General features: G+C 36.9%; 1 protein-coding gene across 2 annotated transcripts in view; it reads right to left on the reverse strand.

Annotated features, from left to right (window-relative positions):
• Window positions 1-344: 344 nt before the first annotated feature.
• LOC139937270 (atrial natriuretic peptide receptor 1-like) overlaps window positions 345-14,862 on the reverse strand; it is a 33,606-nt gene continuing 19,088 nt past the window's right edge. Inside the window, exons 8-22 of one of the 2 annotated variants that reach the window (XM_071932370.1) lie at window positions 13,101-13,221; window positions 12,119-12,178; window positions 11,471-11,548; window positions 10,682-10,795; window positions 9,710-9,781; window positions 9,101-9,269; window positions 8,172-8,324; window positions 6,494-6,662; window positions 6,076-6,222; window positions 5,794-5,917; window positions 5,272-5,340; window positions 4,682-4,856; window positions 4,205-4,303; window positions 3,090-3,181; window positions 345-2,072 (exon numbers count right to left, since the gene is read on the reverse strand). In XM_071932370.1, the coding sequence (XP_071788471.1) occupies window positions 2,019-2,072; window positions 3,090-3,181; window positions 4,205-4,303; window positions 4,682-4,856; window positions 5,272-5,340; window positions 5,794-5,917; window positions 6,076-6,222; window positions 6,494-6,662; window positions 8,172-8,324; window positions 9,101-9,269; window positions 9,710-9,781; window positions 10,682-10,795; window positions 11,471-11,548; window positions 12,119-12,178; window positions 13,101-13,221 (1,696 nt within the window). In that variant the 3' untranslated portion in view covers window positions 345-2,018. The remainder of the gene's footprint in view (window positions 2,073-3,089; window positions 3,182-4,204; window positions 4,304-4,681; window positions 4,857-5,271; window positions 5,341-5,793; window positions 5,918-6,075; window positions 6,223-6,493; window positions 6,663-8,171; window positions 8,325-9,100; window positions 9,270-9,709; window positions 9,782-10,681; window positions 10,796-11,470; window positions 11,549-12,118; window positions 12,179-13,100; window positions 13,222-14,862) is intronic. The other variant, XM_071932369.1, reaches the window with a different exon arrangement.

Below are 14,862 nucleotides of genomic sequence, written 5' to 3' on the forward strand. Positions count from 1 at the left end.
TATGGTTGGCCATCAAAGCACGAGACAAGGTTTTTGTAAGTTCAAGTTTATCAATATTGGTAGATTCCCTCAATAGTGTATCAACCCCAAAGGTATTCAAAAACAAACATAAATGAAGAACCGGCAAATGAAACGTGAAACCACGTGCTTGGGTGATGACAAGAGATAACTATATCAGGCCATATGTTTTTAAGAGAAAATGATACTGCACGATATTTCTACAGCCGAATTAGTGAGTGAAAAATTGTTGTAATCCAGCCTTTGTGCTGCGAGGACAGTTTCTGTTTTAATAAAACTTTTTATCTATATCTATCTATATAATTAGTGAGTGTGTTCTACTCGGTAAAAACAAGATTAGAACTGCCATTTGCAATCAATGTGATATTTTAGTTGTGTTTTATTACAGGCATAACGGTGATTTCAAGTCGGTGTATTTTGTGAAATTAATTAATACTTGGTGCAGTATAAACTTTGGTATAACTTTACCTGGCTATATTCAACTAATCATTGTGTTAATATTAAACGTATATATCAACAAACTTTCAGAATTTCCTCTGACTTTAAGAATAAAGTGAAAATATGTCTTTCTAACAGTCATTGTAGGTTGTGAAGTTTTACAAAGAACAAAATAAGGTTGGGTTTCGATTACACCATTTAAAAATAACTAATTTATAGCATTATTATACCTTTATATAAGTATTGAAATACACACAGTATGCATATTTAACATCATGAGTGTGGGCAGTCATTAGACAATAAAAACAAATTCAAGATTTACGCAGAGAAAAAAAAAACCCAAACACGTTAAGCCCCTTTTCAAGGGATATTTTTGTGCTCTTTGAAGGTGACGATTTTCAAGAGACCATTGAACGATTTTTATCTGGAATTGAACTTTTGTTTAACTTGATACACAAACATTATACCTGCCATGTAAAATACGGTGCAAAATGTGCAAGCTAAATATGCAAGCTAAATTGGTTTACGAACACTTTTATTTTAGTTTACCATAATGTGGCCCAAAATAATCACCAACAGACAAAAACGCATTAGACGCGTTCCCTATAACAAACATGAAATTTTTATTTTAATATTGCGAACAAAAGAGGGTGTTTCCATTCACAGATGCATTTTTGGCAAATTTTCATTCGCGCAGAATTAGGCAGCAAACATACAAGCTGTGCCAACATACACAACAGCCTGGTTAGCACGCACATCTGTTGGTCCAAGATATCACTATCTCGTAACCTGGAAACCTAGTTGGTCCTGACCCATGTTTGGGTCAATTTGACCCGGATTCTGTCTCACTTTGACCCGGATTCTGTGTCACTGTACAATTGTACACTGTAAAATTTTATATTTTTACAAGTGACAAAAAACAAACAATAATTAATCTATATAGGTTTTCTCGGTCAATTTCGGCAAATGAGCAGCCAATTTAATCACCCCGCTATTCTATTTCGAGCGAAATCGAATGCTACTGAAAGGGGTTATTCGATTTCGTTTTATGATTAGTCAAATGTAATGTTGCGTAATTCGATTTAACAAAATAACCCTTCAATTTAACTTCTCATCAAAGCAGCATTTAAATTCGCAGACGCTTCTTGAGGCGTGTTTGTCACGAAAAAGAATGACGAAACGCTAAATTGAACAGAGTGCTAAAGGAATTTGACTCGACTCAAAACAAACGAAATTGAATGGCCGAATTCTGAATTTTAAACGCAGTAATAGCTGGAGAGGCAAAACAACTTTAATTCGAACGCATGGAAATGAAATTGGCTGCTCATTTGCCGAATTTAACCGAGAAAACTTATAGTTAATTAAAATAACAAAGGATCCGAGTTGAAATTCCAACAATGAGCCAGTTTTCGGATCAGCCTGAACTTAAAAAAAACCTACAGTTTTTAGAGTGAGTAGGCCTAAATTCTTGAATTTGGTTTGTGGATAAACATATAGAAACCCCAAACAGGTGCATTAAGGTTTACAATTGATCTCAGATCAGTCCTCTTGAACTGCATGAACTAAGGTTGAGATTGTTGTCCGATTAGCCAGAATGTCCTCTGTTTATCTTTACCCTGCAGTGTTAACGAAATAAGATTTGGATTATGAAACTCAGTTTGATCAGAAAAAACAACAATGTTTTAAATTTTCATTACCGTCAGTAACGCACTTAATGAAATAGGCTTGCCTTGAGCGTAACAATAATTATGTTCAATATCACATTGAATAAGAACAGTTATGCAATGTGGAATAAATTTCAGTTATCCAATTATTTGTGAAAATCCACTCAACGCAACAACGGGGCTCAATTTCATAATTCCTTTGAGCGGAACAAATTACTTAACGGAACACGTTGCCTTTGATCGGAAGAGTTGGTCTATAAAAAGCGTTTGAAACCGTTTGTTAAAAAATGCATATGGTTAGAAAGATGTTTTACAAGTAAGTTATAATGATCCACACAAGTATCACTCAAAATTGCACGGTTTTCCTTTTACGTCGCGAATTTTAACACAGTCGGCCATTTTTTTTAGTCAAAAATTTGACTCCAATGAATTACCGACCATGTTAGTCGACGAGGTAAAAAGAAAACTACGCAATTTCGAGGCACATTTGTGTAGATCACCAATTCTACTTTTACAACATCTTTCTAACCATATGCATTTCATAACGAACCGTTTCAAACGCTTTTTATAGACCAACTCGTCCGATCCAAGGCAACGTGTTCATTTAAAGCCATTGGACACTTTCGGTAAAGAGTGTTGTGTAAGGCCTACACTTCGTGTACTACAACTTATATATGCAATAACAAACCTGTAAACATTTTAGGCTCAATCGGTCATCGGAGTCGGGAGAAAATAACGGGAAAACCCACTTTTTGTTTTCTCACGTTTCGCTGTGTCATGATGACATGTGTTTAAAATAAATGCGTAATTCTCGCTATCGATAATTGATATTGCTTTAATGTTTTCTCCATTAAATCAAACCCTGGTCTGCCATTATCATTCAATCAGCTCATAACAAATTGTCAAATGAATAGATGTATCAATCAATACATCATTTAGTAAACAACTTGTATAAGTTGATTTTTGTACCTTCATTTCAATTTCTCCTCGATCCTTAATGATAAACTCGTCAAACTCTTGCAGGATATGTCGGGTCGTATCGCTGATGTGTATCTTGAGTGCTTAAGAATGAAAATACGTCAAAGTGGAGAGTGGGTGTCATAAATTGTGTTGGACTAGTAGATCGTATCTAAGCAGTGCCCGGACATCACTTCATCGACAAGTGTCAAATTAAAGATCAAGTACCAGTTTGCTAACAATTAAAAGTAGATATAGGCCTGTGATACACAACAACAGTGAAGTGGCATTTTGTAAAGCTGAGCGTTTCAGAGAACCAGACTCAAGCTCTGTTTTTATGATGAGCAGAGTGCGAGTTTAAAGACACTGGACACTATTGGTAGCTGTCAAAGACCGGTCTTCTCACTTGCTGTATCTCATCATAATTATGCATGAAATAATAAACATGTGAAAATTAAGCTCAATAGGTCAATCATCGAAGGTAATAATGAAAGAAAACACCCTTGTAACACGAAGCTGTGTGCTTTCTGATGCTTGATTTCGGGACCTCAAATTCTAATCTGAGGTCACGAAATCAACTTCGTGGAAAATTACTTCTTTTTCGAAAACTACGTCACTTCAGAGGGAGCCGTTTCTCACAATGTTTTATACTATCAACCTCTTTACTCGTTACCAAGAGGTTTTATGTTAATACATATTTTGAGTAATTACCAATTGTGTCCACTTTCTTTAAGGTTTTCCTCAGAATAGCAAGCTACACAAATTTAGTTCACAGTGACGCATCATTGGTTTCGTTACCATATTAATATATAATAGTTTATGAATGGGTAGGCGGCGTTAGCTTTCGATCCAAAAACAGACAATATTTAGGAGGCATAAACAAAAACAAACAAAAATATGTCTATTTATAGCAAAACAGAGAAGGAGGATACAGGGAAGGTATTCAGAAAAGACGGGGAAATTAAAGCCAATCAAAATTACAAATCAGAACCAATGGTATATGATTATATATAATTAGAAAGAAAGAGAGAACAACACCAGTGCAAGTCATCTATATGCAATCGAAATGCCAATTATGACCCCATTGTTTGTATCATCAAAGGCACTTTATCCAACAACAGTTTTACCTTCTCCGTTTGATTCCATCCTTGACGCTGTGTTGACTGTGTCACCAAACAGACAGTATCTGGGCATCTTAAGACCAACCACTCCAGACACGCACGGACCTATTGCGAGGAAGAATAAATGCACTTTTTAGCATGACTTTACACACTTGCAACACTTGATTGTGACATTTAAACGATGAAACATGACCCTATAGATAAAACTAGCGTTTAAGAATGCATGGAACTTCTAAAAGGCAAACTGGGTAAGGTCATTGTGGATTGTATCATGCCAGCGAAGGGAAACACAACGTGGATATGTTACATAGTTTGCCCAAGAAGAGGTACCTTAATTACCGATTGGAAACAAAACAAATTATAGTACACAATATTAGAAACAAACGTGTAATACCTCGGCTTCTATGATAATTATACATGACAGTGATTGTAACTCTGTTGATAAAAAAAAAAAAAAAAAAAAGAAAAAAAAAAAACATTTACCCGAGTGTACTCCAGCCCGTAGTTGAAGCTTCCACTCTGGTCTGTGTCTAACTTTGAAGGTTCCCACTGCCCCAAGCAATGAAAGCGCCATGTTGGCGATTTCTCGCGCATGGGCAGAGCCGTTGCGGATGGGCAGGCCTGACACCACCATATAGGCGTCTCCAATCGTCTCGACCTTCAATAGAAAAATCAGTTTTTTTAACTTAAATTCTTTGTTTGTTTGGTTATGTACTTATGTACTTATGTACTTATGACGTCTAAAACACAATTCATTTTGGTTTGTACCCATACACCGATGTGTCTTAGCACTGTAAACTCAGTACTTACCCGAGCTCTGTGCAAATCACAGGCATAGTACTCGGGTGGGACTCGAACCAAGGACCTTTGGAATTCTAGAGCAGTGTCATACCAACTAGACCACTGAGATTGCCCGGTGGATAGAGGCAGTTCGATTTCTATGTTTTAGCAGCGGGTACGGCAAACAATTTAACATCTATTAAAACACAAGTATTGCTCCAAAACACATTCTGCAAGCTCCAACACTGTTCACCCCATTCCAGACAATAGTATATCATTGGTGCAAGACTTACCTTATATACGTCGAAGTTGCCAATAATGCCATCGAAACAGGTATACAGATCGTTTAACAGAGCAACAACCTTCAGAGAGATGATATTTTGAAAATAAAATCAAAAGATCAAAATGAAGGTAAAAATGTCACTGACACACAATAAATACAATTGCTGACTACTCAATCACAATGTACACGTTTATATGAGTAAACTGCATTGAGTATTTACTCTGGGTGCGTTCGTAAAGCTTTCCTGGGTCGACCCCGCAGTGCTCACTTGGGTGAGCCCCTGTGACAAGAGCTAATCGAACGATCACACTCGCCCTCTCGTGGTGACGGCGTGCACCTCAGGTCACCCCCAAGTTACACACTCCACAAGCAGGGCAGTGGGGGCTGACCCAGTGAGCCCCGTAAAAGCTATTCGAACGTACCGGGCAGACCGGGGTCGACCCAGGGAAGCTAAACGAACGCACCCAATAGTAACCAGTGATTACTTCCAATACTGCTGAAGGAGATACCAACGAACAATGATTTGACCCACCTGCATAGGGGTACTGCCCGATGAAAGCTCAGTGAATCCCACGATATCACTGAAGAAAATCGTCACATTGTCATAAGACTCTGGGTTTACCGCGGATCCCATTTTAAGCTGATCGGCCACCGACCTATAATTCGTAATAATCTTAAATCAATGAGTTTTATTTCATATTCAAATCAGTTTAAACTGTATTTTGTTCATCAATTCTGTTTACCAAAGTTTGCCCTTTAAGTGAATAAAAACGTGTTATGTGAACATAATCATGAGCTTATTGATGTATCTTACTTCGGCAAGACTTCATAGAGGAGCGTCTCAGCTCTCTTCTTCTCTTCTAAGAAGGCAGAGGTTCTCTCCTCTACAAGACCTTCCAAGTTACTGGCGTAGAACTCCATACGAGATAGCAGGTTGTCCATGATACCTCCCGAGACATTCCTATTGAAATCCAGAAACAAAACTTAAAGGCACCGGACACTGTTGATAATTACTCGAAGTAATTGCTGGCATAACAACTTAATTGGTAACGAGCAATGGAGAGATGTTGATAGTGTAAAACATTGTGAGAAACTGCTCCCTCTGAAGTACACGATATGATTTTGTGAGCACAGCATGATAACAGATAACATTCATTAATTTATTTGCACGACCATTTCTTTCCAATCAATATCTCTTTATTTAAGGGGGCTTAGTTATCCAGCAATCATACTTGCAAATCTTCTTCATGTTGGCCATGAGTTCATCCACTGTGGGTCTTTCCTCTGGTGTTTCATGCCAACATCTTGCCATAATAGCGCGCATTTCTGGGTGACAGGCTTCGGTTGGGACGTGGGGCCGGAATGGTTGAGTTGAATGAGACGCAATCTTTTTCAAAATGGCTGAAATTGGTAAAAAGGTAGTAACATTTAAGACAGAGGGTATAAACTCAAAACAAGAACAATAAGTTGTAATAATAGTTTTTAGAGTGTGGTATACAGTTCATATCTAAAACGCAGTGGACACTATTGGTAATTACTCAAAATAATTATTAGCACAAAACTTTACTTGGTAACGAGTAATGGGGAGAGGTTAATAGTAAAAAAAAACATTCTGAGCAACGGCTCCCTCTGAAGTGACGTAGTTTTCGAGAAGGAAGTAATTTTCCGCGAATTTGATTTCGAGACCTCAGATTTAGAATTGAGGTCTCGAAATCAAGTTTCGAAAAGCACACAACTTCGTGTGACACTGTGTTTTTTTCTTTCATTATTATCTCGCAACTTCGACGACCAATTGAGCTTACATTTTCACAGGTTTGTTAGTTTATGTATATGTTGAGATACAGCAAGTGAGAAGACTGGTCCTTGACAACTACCAATGGTGTCCAGGGTCTTTAACAACCTCTTTTTTTTTTAAACAATATATACAACATGGAGACTGAGAGTAAATAACCGTTCGCAAATATTATTGGTTATGAAATGAAGATTTTCTTTTGCATAAAAAAATAAAGAAATTTCAGTATGAAACTCCACAGTTTTTTTAATGAAAATTGTTCATACAGACACTTGCCCTTACGTTCGAAGTGTGCAATAGGAAATGGCAAATGATACAATGTGTGGAACACCATTGCTACAATTTCGGTGGTCCAGATCAATATCCTCGCACGACAACTCCTTTCGGAAATTTCGTCATTCAGTTTGACAATTTAATATAATTCATTCTTTTCAGTAACATTGCCATTTTCGTGCTGCATTGTGACACGGAAATTATTCATTATTTTATTCAATAAGTCCACCTCTCAATTTCTGAAATTTGATTCAAACAGCCATTTCATCTTTTCGGCAGTTTGACCGATCCAGTCGATAGTTTTAACATTCGGTTTTCCTTTATTGATATTCTGTTTTGCAAACCATTTAATTACTAAATTGAATTAGATTGCCATTTTTCGAACAGAGTTATAAACATGGCAGAGTTAAACGATCCGACCAACTACATAGTGAGCAATGGCGTTCAATAGAAAGAGCTTGGCAACCTTCGCTCTAGTCTCGTTTAATAGTTACATTGGAAACGCAAGATGACGACACCATGTTTAATAAAGAATATTTCTCCAAGTCGCAGAAATAAGAAAAAGAACAAAACCATACATATGATTGATGTGACTTGACTGAAAAGGTATGTTTAAGGATTTTTCTTGAAGACTGCAGTTGAAGATGATTCCATGATGAGGTAATTTGTTCCATTCCTTTTGGTCCAGCGAGAATAAAAGACCTGGAACCGGTTGATCAAGTATAGATAGGTCTATGCTCACCGAAAAGGGATTTTTTTAGGAGGACCGCTGATCTTCTCTGCCAGGGGTATAAGAGAACAAGAGATCGGAAATATAATTTGGAGAAAGGGGAGCATTTAATCACCTTCTACGCCCTCAGTCTCTCGAAACTCATTCTCGAATGGCGGACCTCTTATCGCCACCTCCTGCATGATGATACCAACTGCATAAATGTCACCCTCTTTCGTGTGGTTTTCGTTTGATTTCCGAATGAACTCTGGTGGTTTCCACAGCATTTCTGCAAAGGACACGACACGAACACATAAATTGACTGAGCTCTATAGCACATAATCGCACTTCTAAGGAAATCATTCCAAAAGATGAAACTTATATTGAGGGTATAGACTGTTTGGTATTGACAAGTTGTCCTGAAACGGTCATCCGTTTAACCACTCGATAAAACAGCAACCGAGCCCCCCACCCCCTCTTTCCAGTTTGATACATCGTAAAAATGTGTTAGTCCTAGTTTCGGCAAAGCCTCTAAGACTAAAGGAGGGATCCCGTAGTGCCGCTATTATCAGAGTTAAGTACAACACAAATCCTGTCTGATTCATTTGTTGTTGAGTAAAGCCAGCGAAGCGAATTTGACTTAAGTTTGACGTCACAACCCTCCTTTCGAACGATATTTGCAAGTGAGTTGAACAAAGTTGAACTGACTGCGAAATATACGTTGCGAATTGTTGTGACGTCAACATTCGTATCGCATTCGCATTCGCAGGAAGTATGAACCGGGCTTAACGGTGAAAATAGTTCGTCCCATGCTATTTTAATTCACTTACAACGATTTGTGTAAAGCACTGTATACTCAGTACTTTCCCAGAGTTCTGTGAAATCAAAATCACAGGCATATTAATCGGGTGGAATTAGAACGCACGACCTTTGTAAGTCTAGAGCAGTTTCATACAAACTAGACCACCGAGATTGCCCGGTAGATAGAGGAAGTTCGAACCATATATTTTAGCAGCAGGTACCGCCCGATGTAAATGTAACATCTATTGAAGACAATGAGCATACTTTTGAGGTGTGTTTGTTCATCACTCTGGTCGGATAAAGCATCATCCCTGTAAGCAAGGAGACCAAAGTCCGTCAATTTGACCACGAAGCGGCTGTCCACCACGCAGTTAGAAGACCTCATCCTGCCGTGCACACCAAGCTCACTGCGGTGGTGAAGAAAACCCAAACCCTGGGGGATGATAACAAAATGGCAAGCGATGTTTAATGAGAAGGATAAATCTATGAACTCTAGTCGGACGTCGACCAATGACAAAACAAAAAGGGAAACGAAGGAATCCACAGGGGAAAGACTGAGGTGTTCCACAATAATTGTTGTGTACACGTCTGTGGGAAAATCTTAAGTAGGACTACCGTGACAATGGAAAGAACAAAATATGTTTCCACACAGGGATGAAAATTTGAGAATGTGTATGTTATGGGGATGAACTCCGTAAAAGAGTGCGATCCAGGACAAGTTTGACGCAGAATATCTGTAGTCTTGTTCGACATGCGTTTTAAGAATTTGTTGTGTAGAAATTGAGTTATGCTCTCTACCGGGGAACTTTAAAAGGCAAACCTGGCTTTAATCTAGGGGGGGGGGGGGAGCATTTCACTTTATCAGATACCCACCTTGATGACGTCAATTAACAATGAACTCTTAAAGTCCGAATCCAGTTTTATCGCGTCGTTTTCGAGAATATCCTGATCATAAAGAAAGTTAAAAGGTAAATTAAGGATCATTTATTAAACTGTATATCGAATTCAGATAACAGAAGACGAATATAAAAAAAAACACCAAACATACATCCATTTCGGGCGAATCAACACCGACGGAATCGTCAAAGTGCCTTTGACCAAAAAGACATGGCTTATGTTATACATGTTGTCAGCATAGGTCAAATAACTACGACTTATAGTTATCGACAGGCTGCTTTCATAAACATGACTTAAAACATTTATGAATTATTAAATCTAATACAACGGAAGTATTATTTATGCGGTAAACATAATTTTATTGTTAAAGATACTGGACACTATTGGTAATCGTCAAAAACCAGTCTTCTCACTTGGTGTATTTTAACATATGCATAAAATGACAAACCTGTGAAAATTTGAGCTCGATTGGTCGTCGGAGTTGCGAGATAACTATGAAAGAAAAAACACCCTTGTAACACGAAGTTTGGTGATTTCAGATGCTTGATTACGAGACCTCAAATTCTAAGTCTGAGGTTTTGAAAATTACTTCTTTCTCGAAAACTACGTTACCTCAGAGGGAGCCGTTTCTTACAATGTTTTATACCATCAACCTCTCCCCATTACTTGTTACTAAGTGAGGTTTTATGCTATTAATTATTTTGAGTTATTACCAATAGTGTCCACTGCCTTTAAGTCATATGTGACTTGTACTTAATCATAACTATAAAATATCAGTCATAGCATGTTTAACTTCTTAGGTTTTCCCACTATGCCCCATGTACCAATTTTTGCTTGAAATACAACAATGAGTTGGGGATGAGTCGGTTTGGTCTCGACGTTTCGAACAGTTATACTCTGCTCGTCTTTATAAACTGATGTTCAAGTTTGATGATTATTGTGTTTTACCTGAAGACTACCCTTAGGGCAATACTCCGTTATAATCATGTCTTTGAAAGCGGCTGGTCCATCAGTGCAGGCTCCTACGAACCGGATAATGTTGCTATGCTCAAGACGTCTCAACTGCAAATGATTAAACAATAAAACTTTTAAAAACAGCGAACTACTGTACCTTTAATAACAAAAAAAGAAAAGTTTTCTTACAGGGGTTGGTCTAATGCTTTTCTTTACACGGAACTCTAAAACAGACAAACTTTAATTTGTAACTTTGACTAGGTTGGATTAGTTTTTCAGACGGCGAAAATACATAAAAAAGTTTATGCTAAGACATTTGTTTTACTTTATGAACATTAGATAAGTCAAAAACATAGAGTACTAAAATCTAGTTTGTTCCGTTCCGGACTTAGGGTTAGACCAGCTTTCTGTAAGAGACCTCGGTACAAACGTTTCCGTTTTTTTATTTATTTTTATTTTTTTAGTTAATATAGAAAACTTATGATAAAGGGCGGACAGAATAGTTTTAACTAAAGTCCTTTTCCCTGGGGGCCTTTATTCGTTACTCCAAAAGAAAAAAGAAAACAAACAAACAATTTGTTTTGTTTTACTGCAGCTAACTTTAAGTTAACAGCAACATGAAAAGTACGATCGAGGTCCCTGCTGAACTAGCATTTTGTCAAAGCCTTCGTGGCTTCTGTGCTTGGTCTCCCTTTCCATTCGCTTGGGAGAGCGGCTCCATGAAGCTGTCCAAGACATGAACGCCTTGACAAAAGGCTAATGCTGAATTAGAGATCAACTTACATTTCGTAACTCCAAGAGCACACTCCTATTCAGGTCGAGTTTGTTATTCACTATGGGTTTCAGGGCAACCACACGACCCTGATGGGACGAAATCAGGAAATAAATTAAAGATGTTTAGTACAGTTACAAAATGACTGGCTCAAAAAATAACAATATTATACAAATAATCTTTAAAATATGTGTTAGATTAATAAATAAAATTAACTGTAGGTCTTGACGCATCTTTTGTGACATAGTTTAAATATTTGTGTAAACCCGGGCTAGTAAAAAAAAAATCGTTGGAGTAGTTAATTAAGTGTGGTCAAACATCCACCGTTCAGAACATCAAAAACACATTACAAAGAGTAAACAAACGAGTATTTACAGCCGATGCAAAATAGTGTAGAAAGAAAACAGAAGTTTCTTGAATAATTGAAGCTTTCGAAAATTTGAATTCATTCTCAAACTTATTGTTCGTTTGTATTTTGCATGTATAGGCATACCGGTAACAAACATAACAGCGGATGTGATATAGGTGTTTTGAATACGATAAAACTATCTCTCAAGTATTTGTTATCTTCTTCACTGGAAGCAATGTTGGGTATTAGCTTTTTTTATATTAAACAATAGGGTAGGAGTCTAAACAAACAATGTTATAGCTAGGCCTACCTCATATTGAGCAACTTTGGTGAAAATGTGTCTTTGGTTTGCGTCTCCCGTCTGGCCAGTCTGAAATAAAATAAAATAACACCACTATAGTAACAAAGTGGAATCATACGTCTTGTCTATTTTGACTTTTTAGAGATGCTAGCGGAGGCAGATTTGAAAGGTAAGTCAAATATCTATGGAAATCATAAAACGGGTATGATATGTTACAATCTGTAAGCTTTACTTTTGTTCATTGTGATTTTATCCTCAACTATTCTGTATGAAACAAATTATAAACCGCAGCACATATTAAAAACATTATATTTAACATCAGGATGTTCATAATGTAGTGCAGTGCTTAGCCCTATATAGGACTTTTTCTCTGTACACAGATACAGAGTCACTGAGTATAATACGAAAGTGTAAGGCCGCCAGGGCGATGCAGTTCTAAGAGTTTGCCCTTGAGTGGTTTGATTGTTTAAAATGCTTCACCGAAGCAAAGTCAATATCCACCTTGTCAGGTTTGACATACAAAATAGAGTCAAACACTTATTTTGCTCGAACTGTTGCATAAATGCGTGAGGGCAAACGTTGCTCGTGCACTGGGATTGTTAGTCTGAACCTCTGACGTCATACTTCGAGGCTCGTGGCTTACGCCAGAGATCTGGGAATGTCAGGCGTTAGGATAAACGTACTTTGTGCATTGGGACTGTAGACTGGTCCCCTATGCTTATCCTCAATTATAAGGACATGTGTCGGCTTTTAATCTGTACGTCTGATTGAACTGAGAATCTCCATATCCATGAAGGCCTTGTGGTATGATGCGAGGTCAATGTGATTATGGACGTGGGTTCAACAGCAGATCTCTGGTGTAATTCACGAGTCTCGAAATTTGACGCCAAATGTTCAATCTTTGGGATTGTCTACTTTCAAAACGACTTTCCCTCAGCAAACTATTGGTGACGCACTTTATTGTAAAATGTCCCCGTATATAATAACTTACAACAGACAGTGAGAGGGATCGAATCGAAGACGCCACTGATTTGGAAATATCGTTAAAAACCAGATCAGAATATTGGATTTTCCATGACATGTTCATTAGCTCGGCATTCAGCTTCCATTTCCTGCGGATAACCAATAAACAAAAATATGTGTAACAAACTCAATTTTTCAAATTTTAGTTGATGAAGAATAATTTTTTTTTTGTTACACATTGCTTTTTCAGAAAATAGTTCTAGGACTAGTCCTAGGAGATTGTAAATTCGCTTGCCTAGTCCTAAGTTTTTTTAGTAACTCGTCCTAAACTCGAGATATGAAATCCACCCCGTTACTTTGACATAGACCATTGTTAAATGTCTTGTTTTGTTTTGTTTTGTTTTTGTGTACATTGGTAAAACAACGACCTGCTTTACAATTTAACTAATTGTAACTACTTGCTGGTGCTTGCAGGCATGGTGAACCTAATCACTATTGTTGTATAGCCAGTTCTATGTCCATTGTGTTTCGTTTAATCCTCTGGATTAGTGCTATCTATGTATGGGACAACATGCTTCCGAGCAACAGTAATCAAGTTTACTGTTGTTGTTCCTGACCCACATAAGTTGTTCCTTGTTGGTCTGTCAAGTTGTTTCCCTCAGTTGATTTACCATGCCTGCATGCTCCTCTTCAATTCGTTTCTTTTTTTTTTGCTTATCTAGTTGCCCTCCTGTCATGTTCTGTTCTGGGTTTTTATTCTTGTTTTTTATATTTATTGTTTGCTTTTTGCTTGTATATTCATTGTATTCGTTATTATTTTGATTGGTTCGTTGCTTTTCGTTAAATTTTTGCTATGCTTTTTGATGTAATTGTGTTTGTTGAGGTCAAATAAATAAATAACAATAACAATAACAATAACAATAACAATAACAATAACAATAACAATAACAATAACAATAACAATAACAATAACAATAACAATAACAATAACAATAACAATAACAATAACAATAACAATAACAATAACAATAACAATAACAATAACAATAACAATAACAATAACAATAACAATAACAATAACAATAACAATAACAATAACAATAACAATAACAATAACAATAACAATAACAATAACAATAACAATAACAATAACAATAACAATAACAATAACAATAACAATAACAATAACAATAACAATAACAATAACAATAACAATAACAATAAGACTAAGACTAAGACTAAGGCTAAGGCTAAGGCTAAGGCTAAGGCTAAGGCTAAGGCTAAGGCTAAGGCTAAGGCTAAGACTAAGACTAAGACTAAGACTAAGACTAAGACTAAGACTAAGACTAAGACTAAGACTAAGACTAAGACTAAGACTAAGACTAAGACGAAGACGAAGACGAAGACGAAGACGAAGACGAAGACGAAGACGAAGACGAAGACGAAGAAGAAGACGAAGAAGAAGACGAAGAAGAAGAAGAAGAAGAAGAAGAAGAAGAAGAAGAAGAAGAAGAAGAAGAAGAAGAAGAAGAAGAAGAAGAAGAAGAAGAAGAAGAAGAAGAAGAAGAAGAAGAAGAAGAAGAAGAAGAAGAAGAAGAAGAAGAAGAAGAAGAAGAAGAGAAGAAGAAGAAGAAGAAGAAGAAGAAGAAGAAGAAGAAGAAGAAGAAGAAGAAGAAGAAGAAGAAGAAGAAGAAGAAGAAGAAGAAGAAGAAGAAGAAGAAGAAGAAGAAGAAGAAGAAGAAGAAGAAGAAGAAGAAGAAGAAGAAGAATAACAATAATAATAATAATAA

This window comes from Asterias amurensis, chromosome 5, assembly GCF_032118995.1.
Source record: "Asterias amurensis chromosome 5, ASM3211899v1".
Taxonomy (NCBI): Eukaryota; Metazoa; Echinodermata; class Asteroidea; order Forcipulatida; family Asteriidae; genus Asterias; species Asterias amurensis.